The 26,926-nt window shown below is 42.0% G+C and overlaps 1 protein-coding gene across 2 annotated transcripts in view; it reads left to right on the top strand.

Moving 5' to 3' along the window:
• CD226 (CD226 molecule) overlaps window positions 1-26,716 on the top strand; it is a 68,733-nt gene extending 42,017 nt beyond the window's left edge. The window contains exons 4-7 of one of the 2 annotated variants that reach the window (XM_081262850.1): window positions 2,187-2,534; window positions 19,012-19,108; window positions 22,973-23,030; window positions 25,610-26,716. In XM_081262850.1, coding sequence (XP_081118976.1) covers window positions 2,187-2,534; window positions 19,012-19,108; window positions 22,973-23,030; window positions 25,610-25,723 — 617 coding nt within the window. In that variant the 3' untranslated portion in view covers window positions 25,724-26,716. The remainder of the gene's footprint in view (window positions 1-2,186; window positions 2,535-19,011; window positions 19,109-22,972; window positions 23,031-25,609) is intronic. The other variant, XM_081262851.1, reaches the window with a different exon arrangement.
• The last annotated feature ends 210 nt before the right edge of the window (window positions 26,717-26,926 follow it).

The following is a 26,926-nucleotide window of genomic DNA, read 5'->3' as shown; positions in this document are numbered from 1 at the left end:
TTGTGGGAGCAGGTTTGTGAGAGAGGCGGGTGAAGATGGCTCCTGCGTAGGAAGAGAGAAGCATCCAGAGGGAAGAAGAAAAGCAGTTGTGAGAGAGAGCCCTGAAGTCAAACAGCAAATCCGCACCGAGGACCTGTGGGCCGCTTACTCCCAGGCTCCAGCGGGGCTTGCGGACACACCGCCATTTCCCGTGTGTCCTCTCATTCCCCAGCATGGGGTGCTGGTGTCCGACTCAGCTGTCTTTCTGTTGCCCCTCGTTCCTTCCTTTTCTCTCCTCTCTTTCTTCCCTCACCTTAATTTTTATTTCCCTTTTCCTTTCTTTGAGCTTTAACTTTCTTGTTCTTTTCCCCATTTTTAAATAAATTTTCTCCCTCTCCACCTTTTTCTTCCCTTTTCTTGTGTTGGTTTAAAACTTCAGATGAAGCGTTTCGATGTGCTTGTCATGTGGGTGAAGTGTTAACTCGGGTGAACAGTTGCACGGTCACAAACTGAAAAACTGAGGGTTGCGGCTTCTCTTGACGTTCTGACACCTGGAACCACTGGCTGAAGCTGACTCTCAGTGGGAGTGACCTGTGGTACGCACAGTGTTCTCATTTAGCGTAAAGGTAGTGAAGTGTCAGATAGTACATCTTACTGTGTGTCACACATTCCTTCTCCGAGGCTCTCACATGGCGGCCCCTTGGCCCATGCCTGGGATCCCAGCCACTCCAGGCAGAGGCGGCAGGAGGGGAGCCCACATCTCTAACTGTGCTGCGTCCTTGTCTTCTTCTCTTCCTTTTTATCTCCTTCCACCCATCGCTCCTCGGTTGTTGTTCCTGTTGTAAGTCAGATAGAGGCTTCTGGCCACGCAGAGCACAATTGTGACACAGATGACAGACACCTTCGGTTCTGCGTTTCCTCTGTTGCCCACCAGCTCCGCGACCTCACCCCTGCTCAGGCCTCCTTCCCCGTTAGAGGTCAGGTCAAAACCCTGGGCCGGCAGCAGTAGCGCCATCAGAGGAAGGAGGGTGTGATCCCTGCAAACAGGTGCGCCTGCTGCTGCTCTGCCTGCCAGGGTTTTGAGAAATTATTCCTTCAGTTCATTCTCTACATTAGGTTCACAACCTTCTTGGTCTCAGGACCCTTTTACACTCTTCAAAATTATTGAGGCACCCACCCAAAAAGCATTTGCTTACACAGGCTGTAGCCATCATACTGCAGTGGTGGAGGTTAATGCTGAGCACGATTCCAAACACATGCACGTTCAAGCACACATCCGTGGGCGGTCAGAGCCTCTGGCCGAATCTGCTGTATACTTGGGAGAGATCAAGAGTGAAGAGAGTCCATTACATCTTAATATTACTTTGAAAATAAGTTTGACTTTGCAGATTTCCAAAAGGGACACAGGAACCCCATGGGGTACATAGAACACACTAGGACCTGTTACTTCAGGTATTTGGGGCAGTTCCTGAATGCTTGTGCTGGAAATTCCAGAAATGGTTTCGGGAGTGGGGAGAATATTGGAGAACTTCATAGTACCAGGAATTCACTCCATGTGTAGTCTCTACTGAGGCACTTGATAGGCATATATGTCTAAAAAATGAGTTTATGCATATATTCAATGAAAATGATTTAGTACCTTTTTTAAAAAAATTTTTTTTTGTAGTTGTAGATGGCTAGAATGCCTTTATTTTATTTGTTTATTCTTATGTGGTGCTAGGGATCAAACCCAGTGCTTCACACATGCTAGGCAAGTGCTCTGCTGCTGAGCTACAGCCCCAGCCTCTAGTACCTTTTTTATAACCACTAAAAGCCTAGTTGGTATGACTCTAATCTGGAAATTTTGATACTCACAGTCGGATCATGAGTCACTGGCTCCGCATGACTACAGGAGTGTTGTGAAGTTTAGACTCATGATAAAATCACTAAAGAGAAAAGTGCCAGGAGTTTGGGTTATATTTCTCATTATCTGGTTAACCAAGAAACACTGCAAGACTATGTGTGAATGTCAAGTCCTCTTTTCTGACTACCAGCCTTTAAGAAGTTCCTTTTTCTTGCAAAAATGCAATATAAAGTCATCACTTACCAAGGGTGAAACTCCATTAAATAACATTGCCAACCATTTTGATAGAACTTTCTGTCTGGCTTCCACCTCTGAGTCCAACAATGTGACTACCTAAGTCTAATCACTTGCTACTTCTTTTCAGATAGTTTTGAGACAGATGCACCATTGAATTACCACATCGTCTCAGAATCTGGAAAAAATGTCACACTCAACTGTCAGCTTCAGATGGATGGGCTGGTGCATCAAGTCACCTGGGAAAAGATCCAGCCCTATCAGATAGACCTCCTAACCTGCTGCAACTTGTCCCAAGGGAGGAGTTACACCTCAAAGTACCCCAGGCAAATCCTTAGTAACTGCAGCCAGGGCAGCAGGAGCAGCTGGATCCTCATCCCCAACGCCACCGCCTCGGACTCCGGGCTGTACCGCTGCCGCTTCTCTGCCCGCTCAGGAGAAAACGAAACCTTCGTGGCAAAACTGACCATCACTGACGGTGAGTGGGCCGTGTTTTCCAGGGGCAAAATGGGAAAAAGCCAACCACTGAGGATGGGTTGCTGCTGTTCTTTCTGTGGTGCCTGCATTCATTTAATGAGATGCTACTGTTCAATCGTGTTCTTAATGGTTTAGTTTGGGCACATTTATCATTATTCTAGGATTCAGGATCTTTTTATCTCACTAATCCGTTCAGCACAAATTGTACAATAAAAAAAAAAACATTTTTCTAGTTTTTTATCTGCCATGTTCCTGAAATCAAGAAAATCAAAACCAAAAGCGTGATGTTATGGGCCCTGTGTTTCAATCTCATTACTCCTACCTCACCAGATTCTATTGATGTTTTTGTTGCAGGTGATAGGGTGGTATCATCCCTCGGTAACCCCAGCAGTAAGGACACAGTGCTAGGTCACGTGTAAGTTGGTCTCTGGGTGACTAGAGGCACGAGCTGGGGGAATCATGCGGTTGCTGCTGGGCCAGAGCAGAGCCTTTTCTCAGTTGGTTTCAGACCTGAGCACAGAAGCACCCTGACCTTGAGGCTCCCTGAGCTGACCTTCAGAGTCTGCATCTGAGTGGTCCCTTGCTTTCTTTCCTATCAAGTAACACAAGCCAGTTTCTTGATCTTGGCTTGTGTTTGGACATTTGGAGCCAAGGCTCCCTAGGCTTTGGCTACGCCTTTGGCCTCAGATGACACTGCAGGCTGATAGTCCTTCCTGAAAAGGAACCCAAGGAGAAAGGCTATTAACCACAGCCTCAGCCACTGCACCTGCTGGGGCCCTTGCAATGAGGAAATGGCTGGAGGAGAGGGGATTTCCATATGCAGACACTCTGTTTATTTATTTATTTATTTGTTCTAATCAGTTATACCTGACAGCAGAATGCTTTTCAGTTCATTGTCCACAAATGGAGCACAATGTTTCACTTCTCTGGTTGTACACAAAGTAGGGTCACACCATTTGTGCAATCAGTCATACGTGTACCTAGGGTAATGATGACCATCCCATTCCACCATCTTTCCTATCCCCATGCCCTTTCCCCTTCCCACCCACCCCTTTGTTCAATTCAATTTCTCCACTTGTCCCATGCCCCACCCCCATGTGAATTAGCATCCACTTATCAGAGAAAACATCTGGCCTTTGGTTTTTTGGGATTGGCTTACTTTGCTTAGCATGATATTCCCCAACTCCATCCATTTATCTGCAAATGCCATAATTTTATTCTTTTATTGCTGAGTAATATTCCATTGTGTATATGTACCACAGTTTCTTTATCCATTCATCTATTGAGAGGCAGCACACCAGCCTCCTCCGTCCGTCTCGAGGATGGTGGAAGCCTGGCATGAGATACACATTGAATTTAGAACTTAATGTCAAAGAATGGTGTTAGAATATTTTGGAGAGGGAAAATGAGCAGAGCTTCCACATTTTAAATGTTGATCATATTTCTGTAGACATAGAAAATAGTTCTTACTTAAAAAAATCTTGCATTACAGAAATAGTTTTTGAACCTGGCCAGGAAAAAAAAGTGAAAACAGATACTAACTTTTTCTTAAAGACTAAGGCAAGAAAATGTTCTATTCAGAAAAAAAAAAAAGTCATAATCATTTAAAAACATGGGAAATAAGGCCTTGTCCATTGTGGGCTGAAAAAGTAATTAGAAACATCTTAAATCACAGAGAAAATGAAGGTAAAAGATTTTTAGGAGATAGTTATTTAACTTTTACTAATTAATAAACCTGTCTTTGATTTGTCCAAATATGACTAAGTTTCTTGCAGAAAACTCTTTTTGTGTGTGTAAAGTATAAACAATTTCAAAAATCTGCCAATGAAATGAAGGTGACAGTGATGTGTACTATAAGGGCCCATGAGTTTTGAACAGCTGCAAAATGGCTTTTTGACATCCAATTGACAGATTGCAAGAATAACAACTGGACTTATATCCATTAGTAGAAAAGTAAAATTGATGAAGATGACAGCTATTGACTGTATGCTTTGGCTTAATTCTTTTTTCAATTATTATAAGTAAAGACTGAATCTAAAAAAAACAGTCTGAGAGAAAAATAGGTCATTTGTGTTTTGTCTGGTGCAATTTGATTATTTCAAGTCCTGAGGCTGTTTGGTCAAAAATCAATGTAGAGATTAAAGCAGAAAGACAGGTATAAGATTTGGAACAGACTTAATTTATTTCAACTGTCCAGGGAAAGGTGATTGTGACACAAAATTTATAATGTGCCATACATCCTTTTGTTAGTTCCCATCTACTTCTTTTATAGGACGTACTATTGGATGCAAAAGAGATATTTTTAAGACTTAAATTTACACACACACACTCATACACACACACGTGCACACACACACATACACATAAATATATACACACTCCCCTGACTGCTGCCTGCCCGTGTTCATCAGACAAGGAATCATTTAGTCAGAGGTCACCCAAAAGATTTTGTATAATCCCCAACCAATAACTATATAATTGCCAACCAATACGTCCTATATCCAGGCCTTCCTGTGATTTGTGCAGAGGAGGAAGATGGCAAGGCGTGAATTGACTTGCCTTTGACTTCCTTCTCTGAGTGAAAGGAAATGCCAACGTCTTAGCGATACCACTCAGGGGCTGGAAGTGTATGCAGTAGTTCCAGATTGACCTTTCTGAACTTGAAACTTGACCAGAAGGTAAGGGAGGGGAGACAATGTGTGTTTACTGACACCCAACCAAAATTATTTTTGGTCTTTGATAGCCTCCAGATTTTCAATAGTCATGAGAGAGGTATTTCAGGTAACTCCAAAAGAAATGATGGAATCAGGCCATTATTGTTTAAATTGAGCTTATTAAGTATAAAAAGATTGAGGATAAAATAAATGAAATTGGCTATCACTGAAGGTTCCAAGAGGAGACTAGTTTTGAATAAACTTCGGTTCACATACTTACTCAGATCCTTCTGTGATCTTCTTCCACCCACGATCCCATGTGACCAAGCCACCATAGGTCAAATGAGGTGTGTGGTGAGTGGAGCTGATGAGGGAGGATATGCCGATCATGGAGGGGTGAGGGGTGAATAGGGAGAGGGGGCCGTGTGGGTGATGGCAATCAGATGAACAAATTGGCAGAGAGTCCAAGTTCCGCATCAATGTAGAATGAGGTAGGTTAAATGACATATTGACTTGGTGAAATTCTGGATTTATGGAATAGTCAAGGAAAACCTTTGCTGGTTCTTGAGCAAAGATGGCAGAATAGCTTCAAGGAAGAGTGGGTTGTCTCTAAGTTTCAGAGTAGAAGACTTCCACCCTTTTGGTTAGGTTTAATCCTAAGTATTATTTTATTTTTGTTATTATTGTAAATGGATTATTTTCTTCATTTCTTTTTTGTATTATTTGTTGTATATAGAAATATAATGGTTTTCTCTTTCTAACCTGCTACTTTCCTGAATCGTTTATCAGTTCTAGATGTTGTATATGTGTGGTCTCCAGAATTTTATACAGATGTGATTATGTCATCTGCAAATTGCTCATTTTACTTTACCTTTCCTATTCAGATGCATCCCCCCCCCCCCCCATGTCTAATTGCTATGGCTAACTCGGGCCTCTAGGACTTCATTGAGTACAAGGGCTGAGACTGGGCACTCTTGTCTTATTCCTGATCTTAGAGGAAAGGTTCAGTTTTTCACTGTAGAGTCCTTTCACATGGGGCCTTTATTATTTGGGGGTAAGTTTCTTCTACACCTAGTATAAGAGTTTTTATCATGAAAAGATATTAAATTTTATCAAATGCTTTTTCTACTTCTACGGAGATGATCATGTGGTCTTTGATATAATTTTGTGAATGTGGTCTACTATATTGATTGATTTGCAGGCCTTGAACTGTTCGTGCATCCCCCAGGGATAAATCCTGCTTGATCACAGCATCTAAACTTTTAAACAAGCTGTTGTGTTCAGTTTGTTAGTATTTTGTTGAGGACTTCTTCATATATATTCACTGGGGGTATTGACTGTAGTTTTCTTGTGGTGTTGTCTGGTTTTGTTATCAGAGCAAAGCTATTCTCATAAGATGAATTTGAAAGTGTTCTCTCTTCTACTTTTTTGGAAAAATTTAAGAAGAGTAGTTTAATTATACTTTGTGTGTCTGGTGGAATTCATCTGTGAAGCCATCTTGTTCTGGGATTGGTGATGAGCCCCAGGCCCCAGGTCCACCTTAGCTGGGCACAAAATGTCCCAGACAAAGTGAGGGGAGAGGGGTGTCACAAAAACACCTCTCAGCCAGCTCTGCCACTCACCCTGCCCTACTTTCTCCTTCTCCTAACCAGGCTTCTATTTCCCACCACATTTGCCTTCTTTCCATGGAGTGTCACTCAGTCACTCGCTGTCTTCATGTCTATGTGAGCCCAAACTGCTCACGGTCTTTGAACCATTAAGCATCTTGAATTTCTCAAACTTTGTTAACTTAAAGACTGCCACCTTTAAATGACTTAATAACTGCATCTGCCTTTATGGTCCAGACTCCTAACAAAAATTGCTGGAGGTTAGAGATTAGGACGCCTTTAAAGTTGTCCAAGTGTCTTTCTCACATGTACTCACCAAGGGTTCCTGACTGATACGTTGATATTTCTACTGATTCTGGTAGGAACCATATCCACCTTAGCTTTAAGTTTCCTGGGTAGATTATTTTGAGATTTTCTTCATCAACACTTAACATTTGAGGTTTAGCGATTGATTACCAAAGAAAAGGAGATTTCAAAAGATCAGTGGCGATGTCTGTGAAGAATATTTGCATGATCTTTTGTTTACATATGTAACTTTTAGAAAGGCTATTTGCTCTTTAGCTTTTCATTTTCTTTATTTTTTGTTCATTTCTTTAACATAATGTTACATATTTGCTAGTCTCAAGGACTGGAGGATGGGATTTGTAAATTAAGATTATAGGAGTATTCATTAGGAAATGGTGCTCCCACAGCCAAGGGACTCTTCCCACATATTTCTTCAGTAAGGCTTGGGGTTGGCAAAGATGACCAGGGGGAATAGAGTGTTATAAATGATGCATCTTGGCTATTGATGGCTTGGTGAATACTACTGAGTCTAAGACTCTGTCCTCTTGAGTTGAACTATGAGAATGTTGAAGAAGAAATAAATTTCATTTCTTCTTTTATTTCATTTATTTCTTTGGTCTTTAATTTCTGCTAAACTTGACCCAATTTGCTCCCCGTTGATTTGGATTCTAGAGCAGTTTCAGGTTAGAGATAAGTTAATTTTTTTTTAATTTTTAGGATTTTGTTAATTCACAGCCTTCTTTCCTATTCCTATGAATTTAGAATTTAGAATTTAGAATAGAGCTGCTATACACTGAGCTATGGACACATCCATTTCCATGTTACAGTGCAATGAATTTCAGCCTTTTATAATCTTTACCTACATAGAAAATAAAACGTCCACAACAGTTAATTTATATGATAGGACCACACAACCAGAATCCCAGAGCAGCAGTGATACTACTTATAATTAGAATAGCTTCTACTGAAACAGATCTGCCACAATTTTCAGCCCAATTTAGTTTGCTTTTAAAATTCTGGATGATGACTGGGTATCCAGATGTAACATACTGTTTTCAACATCACAAATGAGTTGATTCCTCAATTATGGCCTATTAGGTCATTGTACCTTTCAGTTGCCTCTGCCCAAAGCAGGGTTTTTATAAGGCATTGCATTAAAAAAATGCAACAGGTCAGTTAATTTTCTTTATAAGCACCACATATTGATTTATTTTTTCAAATGCACAATTCCATGGAATGTTTGTCTATAGTCATTTTTACACGTACCCTATTTGTGGAGATAAATAAGATATTGAATTGAATAATAGTGACAAGTTAATATCAGAGAGAAGGAATTTCTGAAAGGTCACACATTAAATTGATTTGATAAGTAACACTGTTGAGTGTATATAGTAATGTATACACTAGGAATTGCTATTCTATAAGTGGGTCTTTGTCTTTAGATTGAATATCAATCTGTTTTCATGAAGTTTTCTTCTCTCATACAAGTTTTACAGGTAGAAATTTAAATTCAGACAAACATACTAATTTTCTGTCCCCTTAAAATCTGTGCATGGCTACATTTATTCAAGAGCCTTTCTAATGACTCCAACTGCAAAATTACCATTTATACTTTTTTTGTAACGCATGGAATTTTCATTCTAAAAACTCCAGGGAATTGTTAACAGCCTGTGACTGTCCCTTAGAGCTTTATTAGAAACTGAACGTGGGCGAGTGAGTAGTTTTCTCCAAAGGCAAGAAGAAAATTACTTAACATGTTTTGAAATTGATTCTTCATATAAGATTAATGGCATTTTCATCTTAACAAAAATTTTCATTGTATAAATTCTAATTCATTTAATCAGATGAAGATTGCTAACTCCATCTGAAGCATTTCAAAAATTCTTGACCTGATCCTGAAAAATATTCAAAGGCAACATAATGGTTTTGTAGAGGACTATGTTATTTAAAAGATAAGGACATGAAGAATAAGCATGGATCTGTTGTTCTTAGAGTTATGTCTTTGAACCTCAATTTGTATCTTTTAAAACTATAATTTACACTGAAATGATTCAGTGATTCCTAAAGGTATTTGCTCAACAGAGAAATATGTTTTCCTTTAAAGCTTTTATAAAATAAATATTTTGCCATCCTCATTGACCACTCTTAAATTTACTTCCAGAATAAATTCAGTGCACTTCACTATTTTTTAGAACTCTGCAGTGGCCATGGTGCTCAGTGATTTATCTGTCATAGTGACTTTTTATTTTATTAACTCACAAGAAATTATTCCTTTCAAAAGTACAAAGTTGGAATGTTAATGTTCTCCCTGGGTTGGTGGAAAGGTAAACAGTGTTAGCAATATTAAAAGTGAGAAAAATGAAAAAACACCTTGTCATCATGATGATGGGCGTGGGCAAGGGAAGAGCAGATGTGGTTGTCAAGACCACATTAGCAAAGGATGCTCAAGGACCCAATGTGCCCATGACCCCAACTCTGAGCTGGGTAGAGAGTAAATTTGTGCATATAGAAAAAGGCAGCTCACAAAGTATAGGTGTTTGATGTTAATGGGCCTCAGTTTCTTCCATCTCATCTGGTGCAGTTAGACTCTTCATTCTTTATTCATGTGTGTGTGTAAGTGTGTGTGTGTGTGCACGCGCACACACACGCATGCACACGTATATGAATTAATAAATCTGTGAACATTCGTTAGAAGGAGCAACAGACTCATTATTCAACCTGCTGTGGTAAACAGTCAATCAATACGTGTGATTTACACCCATACTTAACACATGCATATATGCCAACTCTAAAATACTTTCATCATTTTATTTTGCTTTTAGGTTGACTACTGTTTTGCTTCCTAATCCAATAAAGGAAGGTATCTTTTTTGAAATCTCATCATGCAGTTTCTTTTAAAATCATTGGCTCTTTTATAAGATGAAAGATCAAAGGGGCAACTGGACTCTAGTGTATAAAGCTTCAGATTTAAATCATTACCAGACATCTTGTTTATTGTCAGGTATTGGTTTGTATACATTTTTTTAAAAAGCAACTTGGTTAACTTTTTTTTTTTACAACTGCTTAAAGTTGGATAGAAATGGAACATTCAGAGGTAATGTTCATTCAGTCCAGTGCTTTCTGTGTATTTCATATTCTGAAAATATCTGTATAACATTCACAACAGGCTTACACACAGGTGTTTATGGTGGCATAGCTACAGTTTGGATCTTGAACTTCTCCCTCAGGCCCATGTGTTAACAGCCTGGTCCCTGGTTAGTGCCACTTGGAGGTGACAGGGCCTCTGTGAGGCAAGCCAGTGGGAAGCAGTTAGATGATCAGGGGGTATTATCTCTTGCTCCCTGTTCATGCAGGGAACACTTTTGTTCCACCATGCACTCCCCTCCGGGTCCTGCTCCCTCTTCACAGGTCCCAAAGCAAGGGGGCCACTTGATCATGGATTGGAACCTCCCAAACCATGAGTTACAACAACCTTTTCCTCTTCACAAGTTGGTCATCTCACGTATTTGTGTCAGTGATGGGAAGGTCACAACAGCCATATGGTTTGAATTTTGATGTTTTCTAAGGACACCCCAAAATAGTTATAACTAGCAGCTGCAAGAATTGTCCTGGGGCTGTGTCTTGGCCAGTACTTGATGAACATATGTGTTGTGCTTCTATGTGTGCCAGTGGCTATTCTAAGAATTTGTGCATAATTGCTTCTTGACCTGTCACAACAACTCTGATGTATCCATGTTTTACAGATGAGGAGGTGAGGCCCCGGAGAGTTCAGGCAATTGATCTTACAGCCAGGGAGTAAAGGTGCTGGGATTCAGAGCTGTGAGACTGGCTGCAGGGTCCTTGTCCTGAGCCACAGATCTGTACTTCTACTCCAAGCAAAAGAAAACTGTCATCACTGTCAGCAGCTGGTGCCTGGAGGGTCCGAGAGCCTCGTGCCCTCCTTCCAGGAGGTCTGTGCATAGGTTTCAAGCTGGGCCGACACAGAGCAAGTGCGGGCCCCGGAATGGGGCTCCATCTCCCTCGGTTTTCCTCCAGCACAGGGGCTTCAGCTCACTCTGGTCCGCAGCCTCAGGCTCAGGCGCTGTGTGGAGAGTTGTTCTGCAGACCCTGCTGTTCTTTATTCCAGGGGTTCATGTATGTCAGGGAGTCGGGTCACATGGGATAGGCTTTCCACATGGTCTACAAGTGACTCAGACGGCTTGGGTCTATGGAGCAGGTGCTGGTGCTGATGAAGTCAAGTCCATGCCAAGAACAGATTAGGAAATCCTGTGGCTTAAATGTGTCACTCCATGTTCAAATGTTGGAAACCCAATCCCAGTTGACAGATAGGAATATATATATATTAGTTATACACGGACACAGTATCTTTATTTTGTTTGTTTATTTTTATGTGTTTTATGTGGTACTGAGGATGGAACCCAGTGTCTCACATGTGTGAGACAATCGCTCTGTCACCTGGGGCCGACAGATAGGACCTTGAAGAGGCCAGGAGGTCAGGAGGGCGGTCTTCATTGAAGGATGAATGCCCTTATGGTGGGGTGGAGTTATCCTGGCGTGCGTTCCTGAGAAAAGGATGAGTCCACCGCTTCCTTCTCTCTCACTCTTGCCCTCTCACCACCCATGGGAGGGCGGTGCAGCACAAAGGCCCTGGCTGGACTCCAGCCACCCTGGTGTTGGACCTCAAGAACCATGGTATTAGTAGCTTAAGAAGGACTGGGACAGGGAACTCTAGGAGGAGCCTCTGGGCATCAGGATAGTGACGTGGTGACATCTCAGCCCCAACATGACTTCTGGGCATTGTGAAGCACCTGTGCACCCCTTCACCAGAGCCCTCACTAGATTCTTCCCCTATGGAAAAGTCTGCTCCCTTCAGCGAATGCCAGGGATCTGCTACAGGTTCCCTCACACGCCCCTCCTTCCCTCTTAAGCTCCTCTTTCCTTCTTTCCTTAAACTCTGCTCTCCCTTTGCTCTTGTACGGTAGACCTTAATTACTTAATGGCTACTGCAGTCAGAGCTGGAGTGTGTGGCTCCGCAGGGATAGCGAAGTCTTCAGTGTAAAACCTTCCAAGACAAACCAGAGTTTACTTCCTGTAATAACATATTCTGACCATTTGTATTCTCTCCCATTTATATAACTTCATATTCTTCAGCTAAATGTGTCAGTAGTATGGTTGCCTATTGGGTGTCTTATTGCAACTTGCAGGTGGCAAGTTGTTTATCTTGATAGCATCAGAACACTTGAAAATTTCCTATTGTATCCTTGAGGATAAGCATAATAGTAACATTGTAGTATAGAGTTAGCCTGGCTAAACAACAGAAATATTAAACCCTATGCTGCGGAAATAGAATCAGAAACAAAATCTACTCCCTACAAAAGAGGAAAAACTACTCCACAAGGTAGAAGGGAAAGAAAACAGTTTTATTATTGAATAAACAAACACTGAACCAGAATGTTACCTGCATCCCAGGAAGTCCACTAAGAGATTACAGGGATGGAAAGAAATCTCACTGTTTTATAGAGACCAGCAAATAGAGCCCCGTGCATGCGTGTCCTAAAGGTAAATAGTAAGCAGGCTTCAGGAAAGGGACTTGAAGGCACCATTTGTCACACATAGTCCATCCTGGGCTCACCCGGTAATGGGGGTGGCCACCTGTGTTAGCTGAATGGCTTTACCCACAGGGAATCCAAACATCTCAGTCTTCCCAAAGGAGTGGTTGCCATTCGGGGGCAGAGCCAGTGGAATCCAGCCTCCCTCCTTCCCTCCCACAGAGACTGGGATGATTCCATTTCACAGGGATGGCTCCCAAGTCCTGGAGAAAGATTCTTCTCCATTACAAAGTTCATGAGAACCTCCCTTGGATTTTAAAAAGATTTACATGCATTTCGAAGAGTTGAAGAGACCGAAACAGATTTGAGTTTTCTAAAATTAAGGCTACAGGAATGGAAAGAGTGGAGAAATCAGCAGAGGGACAGGGGTCAGCTGCCAGAGCCCCTCTGGAAGGTGCTTCAGACTGCAGCGGTGTTTCCCAGAGCCAGTTCTGTGGTCACGGCTGTGGAATGTTCTAGAGTGCTTCCTGAAAAACAGATTCCCAGGCCTTGTCTCCAAGTCTGCAGATGAGAGTGATGTACGTGGCTCCACACGATCATCGACACTTTGCACTGAGTCTTGACCTGAGTGGGAGTCTACTCCTGTGCACTTTCATTTCTAGTGTTCTAATGTGCAAGTATCTGAACGTGCCTTGGCAAAAATCAGGAATCAGAAATTAGACAAATATATAAAAAGAGAAAAGGAAGTAGACGTAACCCGACCTTGGTCCACCAAGGAGAATACCTCTTGTAGGAACTCTCACCTTTGGCTCAAAACCTCCCTCAGTCCTGATCAGGATTATTTGCCCTGGGGAATCTGGCTTCCCGTTAAAATAACTTAACAGTAAACTCAGAAAATTGACAAAGAAAGAAATCCCCTGTTTAGTAAGGTAAAGAAATATGTTATCCAGTATGAAATTACTTCATATTGCTCCTATAAACAAGGTATATGCATCATGTGTATACATGTATGTTTATATATAAAAACTATATTGTCAGTAACATAGATGCATAACGTATGTGTTCTTCCAGTAATGTAATGAGAGTGTTGCTTTAAGAAGGGTCATTGGTATCAAGAAACAATGAAACTATGACTTCTCAGTTGGGTTTGGGTCCTTGAGGCCCTCCCTTGTGGGTCTGGAATTTGCTAGGAGGACTCACAGGACTCAGCACTGGTGGATTTCAGCAAAAGGATCCAAAGTCAGTGAAGGAGAAAGATGCACCGGGCCAAATGGGAAGGATTGACTGATACCCCAGAAGAAAAGCACGTGCTTAGCATACACCAGACTGACGTGGAGACATCTAAGCACAATGAGCTCCATCAGTTCAGCAGTGGTAGAAAGGCACAATGAAGCCGTGTTCCCACGTGCCAGCCAAGGACCAGGCTTGTGGACAGGTTCTTCTGGGGACCGTACTCTGGGCCGCTATAGGAAGTCTTCTACGGGTGCTGACTCACTAATGAAGTGGGCCAGACATGCCCAGTTCTTGACATTCTGACTTATGGTGCATTTGAATAATGTGTGTTTACAAGCAACGAGGCGAGCGTGCAGAAAGCGTAAGACTAAGATGTACTTGGGCAAGAAGGTGAGACATGTCATATAATAGACTCAATCATGAAATTTTTCTCAATAAATATACAGAATCAAAGATGTTTACCCTGCTTTTGTCCACATGCTGACTTGCGCACCCTCGCCATAGGCCAGCACCATGGAGCACCCATCTCATGGTACAGCGTGGTGACACGGATGGAGCCAGGATCACTAATGCAGTCCTGCTGCCTTGTACAGCGTGGGCCCTTCTAGACCGTGTGCTTCTCGGCTGGCAGAGTTCCAAAGTGCTTGAGCTGGTGGGAAACTGTTTTACAGCAAGAGAGGCAAACTGTTAACAGAAATTGCACTTTAGGTTAGAAACCTGCTCCCTTTGGGTTGTTCAGTAATTATCGGGTAATTATTTAGAGTCTCTGTTTCTTATGTTCCCCAGTTAAAATCTGACAACATTTTTCTTTTGGGAAAGAATATTTGTTATTTACTCAGAAGAAAGATGGGAGGTTGATGTCATGGTTTCTGAAAATCATTTATTCCCTACAACCTTCTTGCTATAAAACAGGGGAGAGTTTCTGAAATACAAAGAGCATAAAACTGATTTACACAAAGACAAGTGACCTTTGAAAACTTGGGATATCACCAGGCCCATATTCATCTGATGCATATTTCATTTTTGATGCAACGAACTTTGGGCTTTCGTTATTTCCAGTCTAAGATTGTTTTATGTTCGTTGATGGACACTATCTCTTTCCTTCCCCAAGACCTGAATCTGACTGCAGGAACAAGCATCCTCCATTACATGACTAGTTCAACACAACATCTCAACACAAAACAAACGAAATTATTTATTTAACTCTAATTGGGAATGTGTGCATATAAGATGTAAGTGTATATGTAATGTACACTATTAATAGTTTATGTTATGTGCTGTTTAAAATATTTAAAGGATGTCTGTGTGTTTTAGTTCAGTCCCCGAGTGACCCTGGGGTTTTATTTCATCGTCATCTCACAACTGCAAAGATAAAGAGACTGAATGTCCTTCAATGAGATCTTCCAAGGAAAGAATTAGAAGACAGGACAAGGCCTCACGGCTTCCCTCCTGCGTTTCCAGCCAACCGAAGTCTAACGGAGATGAAGTTTGGGTATTTTCCTGCATCATCCAGAGAGTTAGACTGGGAATGACCTTCTCCTGCACACTCTGTCAGCTCACACCTCTCCACCCTGCGCCCGCACTGCTGGGTGCCTTCCATCTGGACAGAGAATGAGAGCTAACATTTCTTTCTCTTCTTAATGAGGCAAGAAAAGAGTAGTTGTAACTGATATTTTCCAGGACTTATCAGGCCTGGATAGAGGCTTGGAATGCATGAGTTCTTCTGGCTTGTTTTCTGGTCCAGTTATTTAGGTTATTAGTTACTCGGTGTCTTCACTCTCTAACCCACCCGTCTCCAATAAAGGAGGAACCCCAGGCATTAGGGCTGCTCTGCCTGCCTGGCTCTGCAGGAAGGGCCCGACAGCATTTCTGTCATGAACCATTTCTAAGGTTTATAACTCAGCCATAAATACTTGTCACCAGCAGAAACTTAGCCTGGAGGGTCACAGGCCTGGAGTAAATTATTCATTTATAAATTTCACTGACTTGCTTTAAATTGTTTTAACTGTATTTATCTTTTGTGATGGGAGGAGAAATAATGGCTTTATGGTTCAAGACATTTTTGTCCCCCTATGAATCAACGAGCGTTGGGATGTAAGCAAAAAAGTCAGCAAAAATGTGGCCACTGGAAACAGACAACGATTCTCCTTTCTTCAGAGGAGGGCTTGAGGGCCAACATCATTCAACCGAAGCTCTATTAACAGAACTTGAGGGAGAAAGTGAACGCTCTGAGCTGTTAACTCCCCAAAGCAGCCCTTCCCATTTCTTTTTCTTCTTCCACATGAGGCCCAGCAAGCTGCGCGGTCACCGGAGTCTGACCATTCATGCTATATCTGGCCAGACAGGGCAGGAAGGGGTGGGAGGTGACCCTGTCTCGGATGGTCCATGTGCCCCCTCTGAGAGGCCGATCTGCACCTCTCCTCCATGCTTTTACATTTATTTCTTAAGAGAAAATACTAGTTCCATGCCACTTTTTAAGTCACATAGGACTTTTCAAAATAATATAAATTCCATTCTCTATTGGTATTACCAGTTACACATACACCTTGAAATAGCATCCATGTAAATACTGAATGAATAAATGATCTGACTCCAGTGGTCACACATTGCTAGAAACAGTTAAAAATAGGAAACATTTCAAATTGAAACATTTGAAATTTGGATTTATAACTGACCAGTTGTGATACAAATGGTCACACTTTCAAGTGGATTTTACTTCTGAATTCGTATAACTTAAAGCTTAATTAAAAATGTTGTCTGCACTCTTAAGCATTCTGTCTTCTTCTAAGGAGTTCTACATCCTGCTCTATTAAAAACAGTCACTAAAATTTGGTAGAATGTTCTGTTTTACATACAGACCTTTAAAATTTTGTCCTGATTTTTCCTGATTAAAAAGGCAAGAGACCTTTTAGAAAAATTTGGAAATACCAAAAAGCCTAAAGAAAACAATTGCTTTAAAGTTTTTAAAAATTGTCAAAGATTAAATATAGTAGAGGTGTATAAGATAATTAGCATGTCCCTTACCACCCCCAAAAAAATGCTGCACACTGGGTCCCCTCAACTTGCTCATCTTACCACTGAACGTCTGTACCCTCTAACATTCCCACCATCTCTGCACCCTCAGCTCCTGGAAAGCACTGTTTTCCTCTCTATTATTGTTTTGACAATTCTAGATGACACTACAGGTGAGATCATGTGGCGTCTTTCTATGTCTGGCTTATGTCACTTAGCATAATGTCCTCTAGGTCCATACATGTTGTCACAAGTCTCAGGATTTCATTGTCAAAAAACACAAATAATCAAAATGAAAAAAAAAATGAGCACTAGACTTGAAAAAAAAAGAAAACATAACACTGGCAATTAGATACATGAAAAAAATGGTCAAGATCACTACTCATCAGGGAAAAGCAAATCAAAGCCACAGTGAGATAGATACCACCTCAGCCTGTGAGGAGAGCTGCGATCAACAAGACTAGAGATCACAATGTTGGTGAGAGTGTGGAAGAAAAGGAAGCCATCTACCTTGTTGGGAATTTAAAGTGCAATACCATTATGGAACATGGTGTGGAGGGGCTTCAATAAAAATAGAACTACCGTATCACCAGAGCAATCTCTCTGTTGGGTAAAGCCCTAAAGGAACATCGTCAGTGTCTTGAAGAGACATCTGCACCCCATGTTCATGCAGCATAATTCATGATGGTCAGCAAGTGGGTACAGCCTCTGTGCCCATCCACAGACAAGTGGATGAAGAACACGTGGTTTACAGACACAATGAATAATATTCAGCTTATAAAAGAAGGAAATCCTGTCCTTTGCAGCAACACTGATTAACCTGGAGGATATATGCCAAGTGAAGTGAGCCAGGCACGGAGAGAAAAATACTGCATGGTTGATCTTTTTTCCATGTAGAATCTAGGATAAACAAATTTAAAGCATAAAAAAGCTTATCATTTGTCATTGTAGTAAAGCTCCTAGAAGACTGAGGGAGTCTAGACAGTGAATTCTTGTCATGGAAAAACCTTTAGGGACATGGTGGCGTAGGAGGGAAGAGGTGGTCTGAGGAGAGGATTGGCGAGAGTTGGTGGAGAAGCATGATTTTCCACTTGCGCTGGGTCCAGGCCCCTGCAGTCACAGTTACAAGTCTTCTACTTTCGGTCTCAAGAGGGAGGGAAGCTGTACTGTGCTATAGCCCACACCCTTCCTGTGTGGCAAGATGGGCAAATCTGCTGTCCCAAAGAAAGACACAGTGAAGAGAACTGGTCAGGTGCACGTCAGTCCCATTCCCACCAGCCACGGGGACAGATGGGCTTCTCCTCGGGGGAGGTGCCCCACAGGTGTTCTGTGGGTGGCGAGGGGTGGGGTGTGCTGGGCCAGGAGGACCGGGCAGAAGGCTGAAATGGTATTTGACCCGTGTGGGTTCATGCTCCAGAGGTGACATTGCTGTAGGACTAGTTCTGCATTCTTTGGAACGGCAGCTCATTAGAGTCCTTCCACAGCTCCATGGTGTCATCAGAACCAAGTCATCGCCACCACTGGAATAAGGAGAGAGGCCCACGCAGGGAAGGTAAAGGACGCCTCTGCTGGAGGACCTCAGCTTCACCGTGACAGGCCCAGGACGAGGCTCCAGACTCCTGCGCCACTTCAGTCCATTTCTGGGAAACTCTGAGTTGGAGTAACATGCTTTTCCTGACTTTTGTCATCAACTCAAATGCAGTTGAAAATATTTTTAAACAAAATTCTGTGGGTTAACATTAAGGTTACATACTGTTGTGTGTTCAGCGTAATGAGCACGTCAAACATAAAAATTGGCCTCCCTAAGTAGGCTATTTCAGTAGCTATTTTCTTCTACAAAAGGTTTTGTGCATGGGATTGGGAGCTTTTTGGAGTGTATGTTCCACAGATTCTGTTTCTTATGTTGTCGAATCCAGCTTAACAAGGAACAGATACAAACCTGTGAGGAGTCAGAAATATCAAGGAGCCTCTAAAAGAAAATTGTTTTTTTTTTTCCCCTCAATCCAACCTATTTTTACTGTCTTCTCTGTTCTTAATATTCCATCCTGATTGATATGCTCTTTCTTCATTTTTCAACCTTCCTTTTGTGGCATTAATTGGATCCCTAATTTCTACTGTAATTTTGTTTTTTCTCCTAGGTAAAGCTGATCACCAATATCCCCTCTTTGTGGCTGGAGGGGTAGTTCTGTTGTTTGCTGTAATCATCATCATCATCATCGTCATTTCTTGTTACAGGTGAGTAGAACAAGTACCCCAATCTGGTTTGCCCTGAGTCGCTGCGATGTTACAGGTTCTCTATTAATAACCCAACAATTTGTCAAGCTGTCTCGGCATCCACATGTATTTCTTTGAATACGGCTCTTACTCAAGGGAGGAGGCGTTAATATCAGAAGCCAAAGCCAGAGAGAGTCATTCCAGAGCCGGCAGCCTGCCTGCCTGTTCCCCATCTCTCGCCCCCTCCTCCAAGGAAATAGCTGCCAGTGAAGGCGTGTGTGTGTGTGTGTGTGTGTGTGTGTGTGTGTGTGTGTGTGTAAGTAAGAGAGGATAATGCCTTAACTTCTGCATTCATCAGATATCTATTGTGCAAAGTGGTGAAGGAGATGTAGGGAAGCTCCCATTCTAATAAGCTAACAGTAAACTTAAAGTGTGGCATACTTTCTGAACAGTGGTCTAGATGCTACTGTTAGAATTACTGAGGAAGAAGAGCGGGAGCCTCACCCTGGAGAGTGGGCAGCCATCCTCAATCAGCAGCAGCTTCCTGCTACTCATGGTGTGGCGCAGGGGATTTTCTTAGCCGGCCCTTTCTTCTCCAGACTCTCCGTGTCTGCCGACCCATTTGCCTAGCACTGGTTGGTCCTTCTAGAATCACACTGGGTTAGAATTATTCCTTATACTGTGGGCCAACGACAGTGGTTGGAGTGTGTGTTCTATGGATTCTACAGGAGTCTGTGGGCCAGGCTTGCTGAGGGAGAAAGGGACCATGCTTTGCATGTCTCTCTTATAGGTCTGTGATGGCACAGATGTGCTTGTTGGCTGTGCACATTTCCATCTCTGCTCCACTCCCAAGTAATGTGCAGCTCTTTAACAGAATTACCAGGAGGTTTCTGCATCTCCTCTGCATGTCCTTGACCTTTGCCTCTTCTGCCACGCCCCTGCCCTCTCCAACCTGCCCTCCTGTTCTCAGACCATCCTCTCTCTAAACCATTCCTAGTTCCTCTTTTGTCATCCTCCCGATTAACACTGTGTTACCCTCCCACTGCAACCAGAGTAGTCTTAACCTCATCAGCCCTGTTACTGAAGGTACTCGGCTCTCTGACTGCAACTTAATTTTTGTTCATAGTTTCTACCTTATTTACTTTCTCTAAAATTCACAAATTTTTATTAAAACTTTGACATTTATTCTTTGCGCACACCCACTCTCTTTCATTTGCTATGCTCCCCAAATGCAGTTTCCCTGTATTTGCCCTTAATCTTGTGCATTGTAACAGGCAAGACACCAGTCCCCTCTGCGAGGGCTGTCCTGTTTCTCTGTCCCTGGGATAGACATGATGTCACCATCCAGAATCATCTTGCACTCCTATCTGCTACTCCTTGCATCCTGCTTTGTATTTTAATTGTATTCGGGCTTGTCTTCCCTACTGTGGCATTCATAATGGCAGGACTGTGTTCTGTTTATGTTCTAGTGTTTGATAGCATTCAGCAGCTAATCTTCCCAAGCAGTGGAGGGTCAGTGATCATCTGCCTAATTACAGGGGAACAGGACCAGTCCTTTCACCTTTCTCTGCATCGTGGCTGCCCTCCAGTCTTTCCCTGACCAGAAGTTAGCAAATGGAGGCAGGGGCCCCGGGTTAGTGTCCTAGAGGGTTTCTCTACTGGCTCATGTTGGCTGATGAAAATGCAGACCGGGCAGAGGGAGTCTCGGGGAATAGGCAGCGTGACTGAGAGAACGCGGGGTGGACAGACCTCTGGAGGGTCACAGATGTTGGACAGGACAGGCTTTGCTTCATGAAAACACTTTGCTTTCACCTGAGTAGTTAAACTGAACTGTGGAGTCTACTGTCCCTCTTGGGTCCAGGTGATGGGAAGATCAGTGGACGCGAGTGTCTAATCAAGGGTGAACTCCACAAAGGAAAGGGCAGGGTTCTTCCTGCCTTGTCTGGTCTCCCTTTGTGGCTGTTACTTTAATTCAAAATGTTTTGGAAAATGACCCAAGGGTTTCACCAATGACCCCTGAACCCTGTCTGTCCAACCATTTGAGATAATCCCTCAGCCTCAGATGTACAAGTCTGACTTCAGAGGGGATGGCCCGTCACCTGCTCCAGGGGCACTGGAAACGGTTCCTCTGTCCTGGGTTGGTAGGGGTCAGAACAGCAACAGTAAGAATGGAGCATGCTGCGGGTGCGCAGTGCGGGTGAGCACCAGGAGAGCCAGCTTGTGTTCTGGGCACGGACACCTGTGTCCTGGGAAGAGCTTGAATCCTTAGGGAAACGTCAGACACGTCTCTGCAGATTGCTGTCAGGGCTCGTGCTTATGATGAAGGTGGCATCTGGTTTTCCCGGCACCTTCCTGGTTTCAGCATTTCATCCTAAGGAGATGCCTTAGTCCCCGGCAAATGGGAACAGCTGGTTAACTTAGATCAAATGGTGATGTTTACTACCTTTATTTTACAGACAGAGGACTGATCTTTTGAGATGCAAAACACTCAGCCACTAGATAGCAGAGCACAAGTTACATGGAGTCTGATTCCAAGCCCAACCTTCTCTTTCATTCATCATGTTGCATGCTCCAGGCTTATTTCAACACACAGACACAGCGATCCGTCTGGGAAAGTTAGCTGTATGTTATGGGATAGACTTGTGCCACCTCATGGTTTAATTAAAGATCAAAGGTCATAGACCTGTGCCTTGGCTTCCTCATCTGTAAACAAAAGGTAATAATAGTAGCCTTATGATAGATTCCTTTGAGGAATAAATTATGTAATTTATACAAAACACTTAGAAATGAATTTTGCATACTGTAGTAAATTTACACAGAGAATAAGTAAATGAAAGAATCATCAACATAAATAAGGATAATAATAAGTAAATTAATGCCTATAGAATAAGATGAAGACTGTTAACATAGTAGAATTTCCAAATTACTAGAAGAGATCATTAGAATCAATATCCGCTACTGAATCACCTTTCCTTGAAGAGTGACTATCACGTTTTCAAGATTTTTAATAAGGAATTGAGATCGCATCTTACAAAACACAGAACAAAACAAACCTCTATATTTTTGCGTGGAATCCACCTCTTCCGTTGTTCAACAGGAATCTTTGCTTTAGGGAGATGGAAGAGAGGTTGACTTTCCCCAGAATAATTGTCTTCACACTTGGATATGTTACTTCTCCTTTGTTCAACTACAGTAGCCTCTTCTTTCCTTCTCTTGTGTTTGCTCTTTTAAGATTTATCCAGAAGTCAGGTTTCGTAAGCGTCTCTGGAACTGTGGAGAGTTTGTGGAGTACTGTGGTTGCAGATGGTCGCCGGCCACATCAAAGTGACTCTCAGAGAAGGGAAGCCTCAGAGCTGGGTGGGGGGGCTGAGGGCCGATGCTACCTGTAATATAACGAGCCACGTGATCCTTCCTCTCTGCACCTTAGTTTTCTAACCTGTTAAGTTTAGAATTTTGATGAGATCTGAAGAAAATCATCCATACAGGTTATATAGAATAACACCTGGAAGATTTTATAACACTGAGCTCTGTTAGTGCAGTCACCTAAGAAGTTTCACTGTTGGCTTTCAAACATGTTTTAATCATGAAAATCTCTAAGTCCAAGATTCCATGGAGAAGGCTGGAAGCCCTTCTAACGTGGGTTCTCAAGGAGAGTAATTACCATGGACACTGCTGGACAGCTGCGGAGCTGTGTGCACCCTCCAGGGAGTGTGGGAGAGGTGTGCAAAGTGAGTGTCAGTCACTAGAATGCTGGACAAATATGTGTGGAGCACCTGTGGCTGGTCACGAGCACATATTCAGTAGGGCACATGGGTTGGGGACACGCCGAGGGGTACCATGCTGGACTGCAGCGTCCTGATGTTTCCTGTTGACTGTGTGTTTTAGAAGGAGGAGGAGACAGAAGTCCACCCCATTTAAAGGGTCCTGGGATACAAAGAGTAAGGTGAGTTCACCTGGAATTGTCATTTCCCCCCTCTTTCATGCTTTATAAATATCTTGTAAAGTCCGTCTATTTTGTAGTTATGGATCTTATTTTTTGTTTTATTTTTAATAACCTGGCAATGCAGTTGATAATTCAAATATTGATAATTCAAGTATCAGCTTATTTGAGGAAGCAGTTACTCTGTGTACACCAAGTTTTTTTATATATCAATATGAATAAAGGAGCAATTACACTGACACAGTAAGAATCAACCCTGTGCATTACCGAAATCCGCACTAGTTTTCTAGGGCTACTCTTACAAAGTACACAAACTGGATAGTTTGAAACAGCACACACTTATTCCCTCATGACTCTGGAGAGTTGAAGTCCAGAAAGAGGTGTGAGAAGACTGGTTCCTTCCTGGGGTGAGATGTTCCAAGCTTTTCTCCCAGCACCTCCCGGTGGTTGCCTGCAATCACTGGCTGTCCATGGCTTGTATACACGTCCGGTTCTGCCTGTCTTCATCTGGGGTCTCCCCTGTGTGTGTCTGTGCCTCTCCTCTTATAAAGAAACCAGTCATCTTGGAGTAAGGGGCAACCTCCTACCCCAGTGCATCCTGATGTTTACGTCACTAATTTTATCTGCAAGGATCTTATTTCCAAAGAAGGCCACATAATGATGTTTGCAGAAGGATGTGAGTTTTAGGGGAACCCTATTCAAACCAGTAAAGAACATAACATTATTTTGATGTCATAAAGATATTGTGATGATTAAATTAATCTAACCTACATTCAAGGCTCAGAAGCAAAGTGTGCATATAAAAGGACATAATACATGATATTTGTTACTATTATTACCTTTAATTAATTATGAATTAATGAATGCTCAAATTACATTATAAACCTAAAGAACTTTCTTGTGGGTTGCAGGAGTCTGATGAACTATTAAAATTTCCATCTCGCTCTACTTTGCTACTGCGCATATTGTTTGGTTAAAGTAATAGAAACTTTGGAGTCTGTAGATAACAGTGATGCTTAATTTCATGTTCATTGCCTCCAGCGTATGTCAGATATTGCTCTCTTGTGCACATATTATTCTGTTTATTAAAATTCGCAATCCAATGCTTGTGTTAGGATTTCACACACGGCATGAGCGTCTGATAAGGTAGGGCCTTGGGGAGGTTATTCAAGGGTTCAATCAGTGCCCTTGTCAGAAGAAGCTTGCTTCCTCCTCTCTGCTTTCTGCACAAAAAGCCTGGACACAAGGAGAAGATGGCCACCCACAGATCCAGTAGGCAGCCCTCGTCACACATTTGGTCTTGGATTTCACAGCTCCAGAACTGCCAGAAATAAATGCTTGTTGTTTAAGACACTTCGTCTGTGCTGTTCTATTACAGCTTGCCTGAGTTGACAAAGGCAAACATTTTCTCAAGTGCTATCCAAAATCACATTGATTTCTTTTTGCTTTAATTATTTGCACTTGAATTCAACACGGCTAAAAAGTCAAGTACTTAAGCACCCAATACGGGTGCTTCAGACTTCTTAATAATCTGTCAACTTAAGATTTTCTGTTATTAAGCAGTTACTCTTTGCAAGTCAGATGTGTTTTTCTGACTGACTCACAGCTGGCTTCTTGGCACCAAATGCAGGCTCCAGCGGCTCTGCTCCTCCAGCTGTTGCTTGGCACACAGTGGATGCTGCCCGGCCATGTCTACTTAGTGGCTTCTTTCTCTTGTTCCTAGCTATTTACCTGCTAAAGTCAATCCAAAGGAATATTTATTGTTATGAATTTTGAAGCAAGGAGGATGCTTTAGGACTATGTTAGGTATCCAGTTCTTCCAGGCTTTAGAATAATGGTATTTATTATATCGAGGACAATTTAAAACTTTGATAGTAAGAGGGACTGTGAAGGATGAAGATGATGGAGTTATTTGATTATTTTGCTATCCCTCACAGGTGATGTAAGTAACAAGGCACCTGGATTTTCCTTCTGCTTTCTTCTTGCAAACACCAAAATCATTCTAACTTTTGAAACCACTCACCAGAAGATCTCTCTTGCTTCTCTTTCCTCTCTCTCAATTTTGCTCTTTCTCACACCTGTATATTTTGTCACATGTGCACATTCATCTTGTCACATGTGCACATCACTTGATTAAAGTAGAGAATATTAATGGTTATGTACCATCAGCTTGAAGGAGAAAGTTTGTTGCATAGTTCTTTCATTGTGTTCAGTTGATTATTGTTAAAGCTAGGACACTGTGTACTCTAAGAATAGTTACTAATTAAGGCATCATTCAGTAGACATTGATGGATGCCCACTATAGGGAAATACCAACCTACTTTTGCATCTAAAAAGGAAATTCATAGCACAATACAGCATTAAAGATCTGGATTATGTTTATGCTGCATCTTATTCAGAATCCTATAAATCAAGAAAGTGATTTCTAACAGAAGTTCTATACAATAGAGGGAGTGTTTTAGAAATTACTTGTAGTGGAATTTTGGCCTGCATTATGGTTCAATTGAGAGATTTATGTTGAATATCTTTACTAGCTGATGAAACACACTGAATGATTGATACCATTGCTGTTTATTTTGTAGGCAGCCAACAACTACAGAAGCCCCTTCTCCACCACTCAACCCATGGAAGACACAAGGGAGGACATCTATGTCAACTATCCTACCTTCTCTCGAAGACCAAAACCTAGAGTCTAAGCTTTTCTCTTGATATCAGCTAACTAATGAAGACTATTAGATACATGGATCTTTATAATTTCTTCCTACCACCCAATGACTGTCTTGATTCCAGTTGACTAAACTTTTTTCATTGGTAGAGAAAACACTGCATGACATAGAGAACATCCTGAACAGGAGTGCTTCAGGATACATGAGTCATTTTAGCTCATACATAAGGGAAACTTGCTGGATCAAGCCACAGAGGAACAGGGGAGACCAGACTTGAGTGAGCTTTACTTACCAGGGCTCTAATGTTGTGTCTAGATTTAGACATGGCCCTAAGCTGGTTCAGATCCCTTCCCACAGCAGTGGATGCACTTGTCTGGCTTTGGCCTAACTCCCATGCTGGCTTTTCTGTGTGCTTTCAAGATGGCAGCCAACCACTGAAGTCATTTGTGACCCTGTTTGCACTGGATGAAGTGTTTGTTTTTTTAACACAGCAAACATATTCGATTATTTGCCTATCATTAAGCAGGCATTGTGGTCATTAAGGTGAGATAGCTTACCTTAATTAAGGGTTCACCTATAAGAGCTGGAGGTGGGGACAAAGCACATGAAAGGGCAATTCAGGGTATTAAAGAAGGAAAGGAACCAGGAAGCTGTGATTGTTACTAAATGTTGACTGCAATGACATTCCAAGACATCTCTTACTAACCCACTAAAAAGTGAAACCAGATTAGTTCTCTCTCTCTCCTCTCTTCTAGAATCTTCTCTATCATCCATAGTCCAGAAGAATACCTGGCAGCACAATGAATGAAGCCATAGAAAGATAAATGTGACAGGGTTACCATTTTATTTTCTAATAGAAAATAAATTTATCTCTGAATGTATGTAGAATTCTTGCCACCATCCTGGGTCTAGCCTAATGAGCAAGTGTGATAGAGGGTCCAAGAATAAGTAATGTAAATACTTTTAATATCGATTTTTTTCTTTTTGCTACCTTTGAGAATTATTTTTAATATGCAAATTCTCTCAAAAGTTCTCTAAAAATAATTTTGTGTGAAAACTTGAATACATGAAGAGAGAACATGGTTGGAAGTGGTGCTATATAGGGTTGTAGGGTAGAAATTTGAGCCTGGAGTCGGGAGAGTATGGAGAGGAAACAGGAAAGGAGGGAAAGTCATCGGGGAATAAAGTACAAAGGGAAATGTGGGCTTCACAGTTTGGACATTTACCCTCATT

Source organism: Spermophilus citellus (assembly GCF_964194105.1).
Source record: "Spermophilus citellus genome assembly, chromosome: 12".
Taxonomy (NCBI): Eukaryota; Metazoa; Chordata; class Mammalia; order Rodentia; family Sciuridae; genus Spermophilus; species Spermophilus citellus.
The sequence above is the reverse complement of the archived record's forward strand: the minus strand, read 5'-3'. Positions and strand labels throughout refer to the sequence as shown.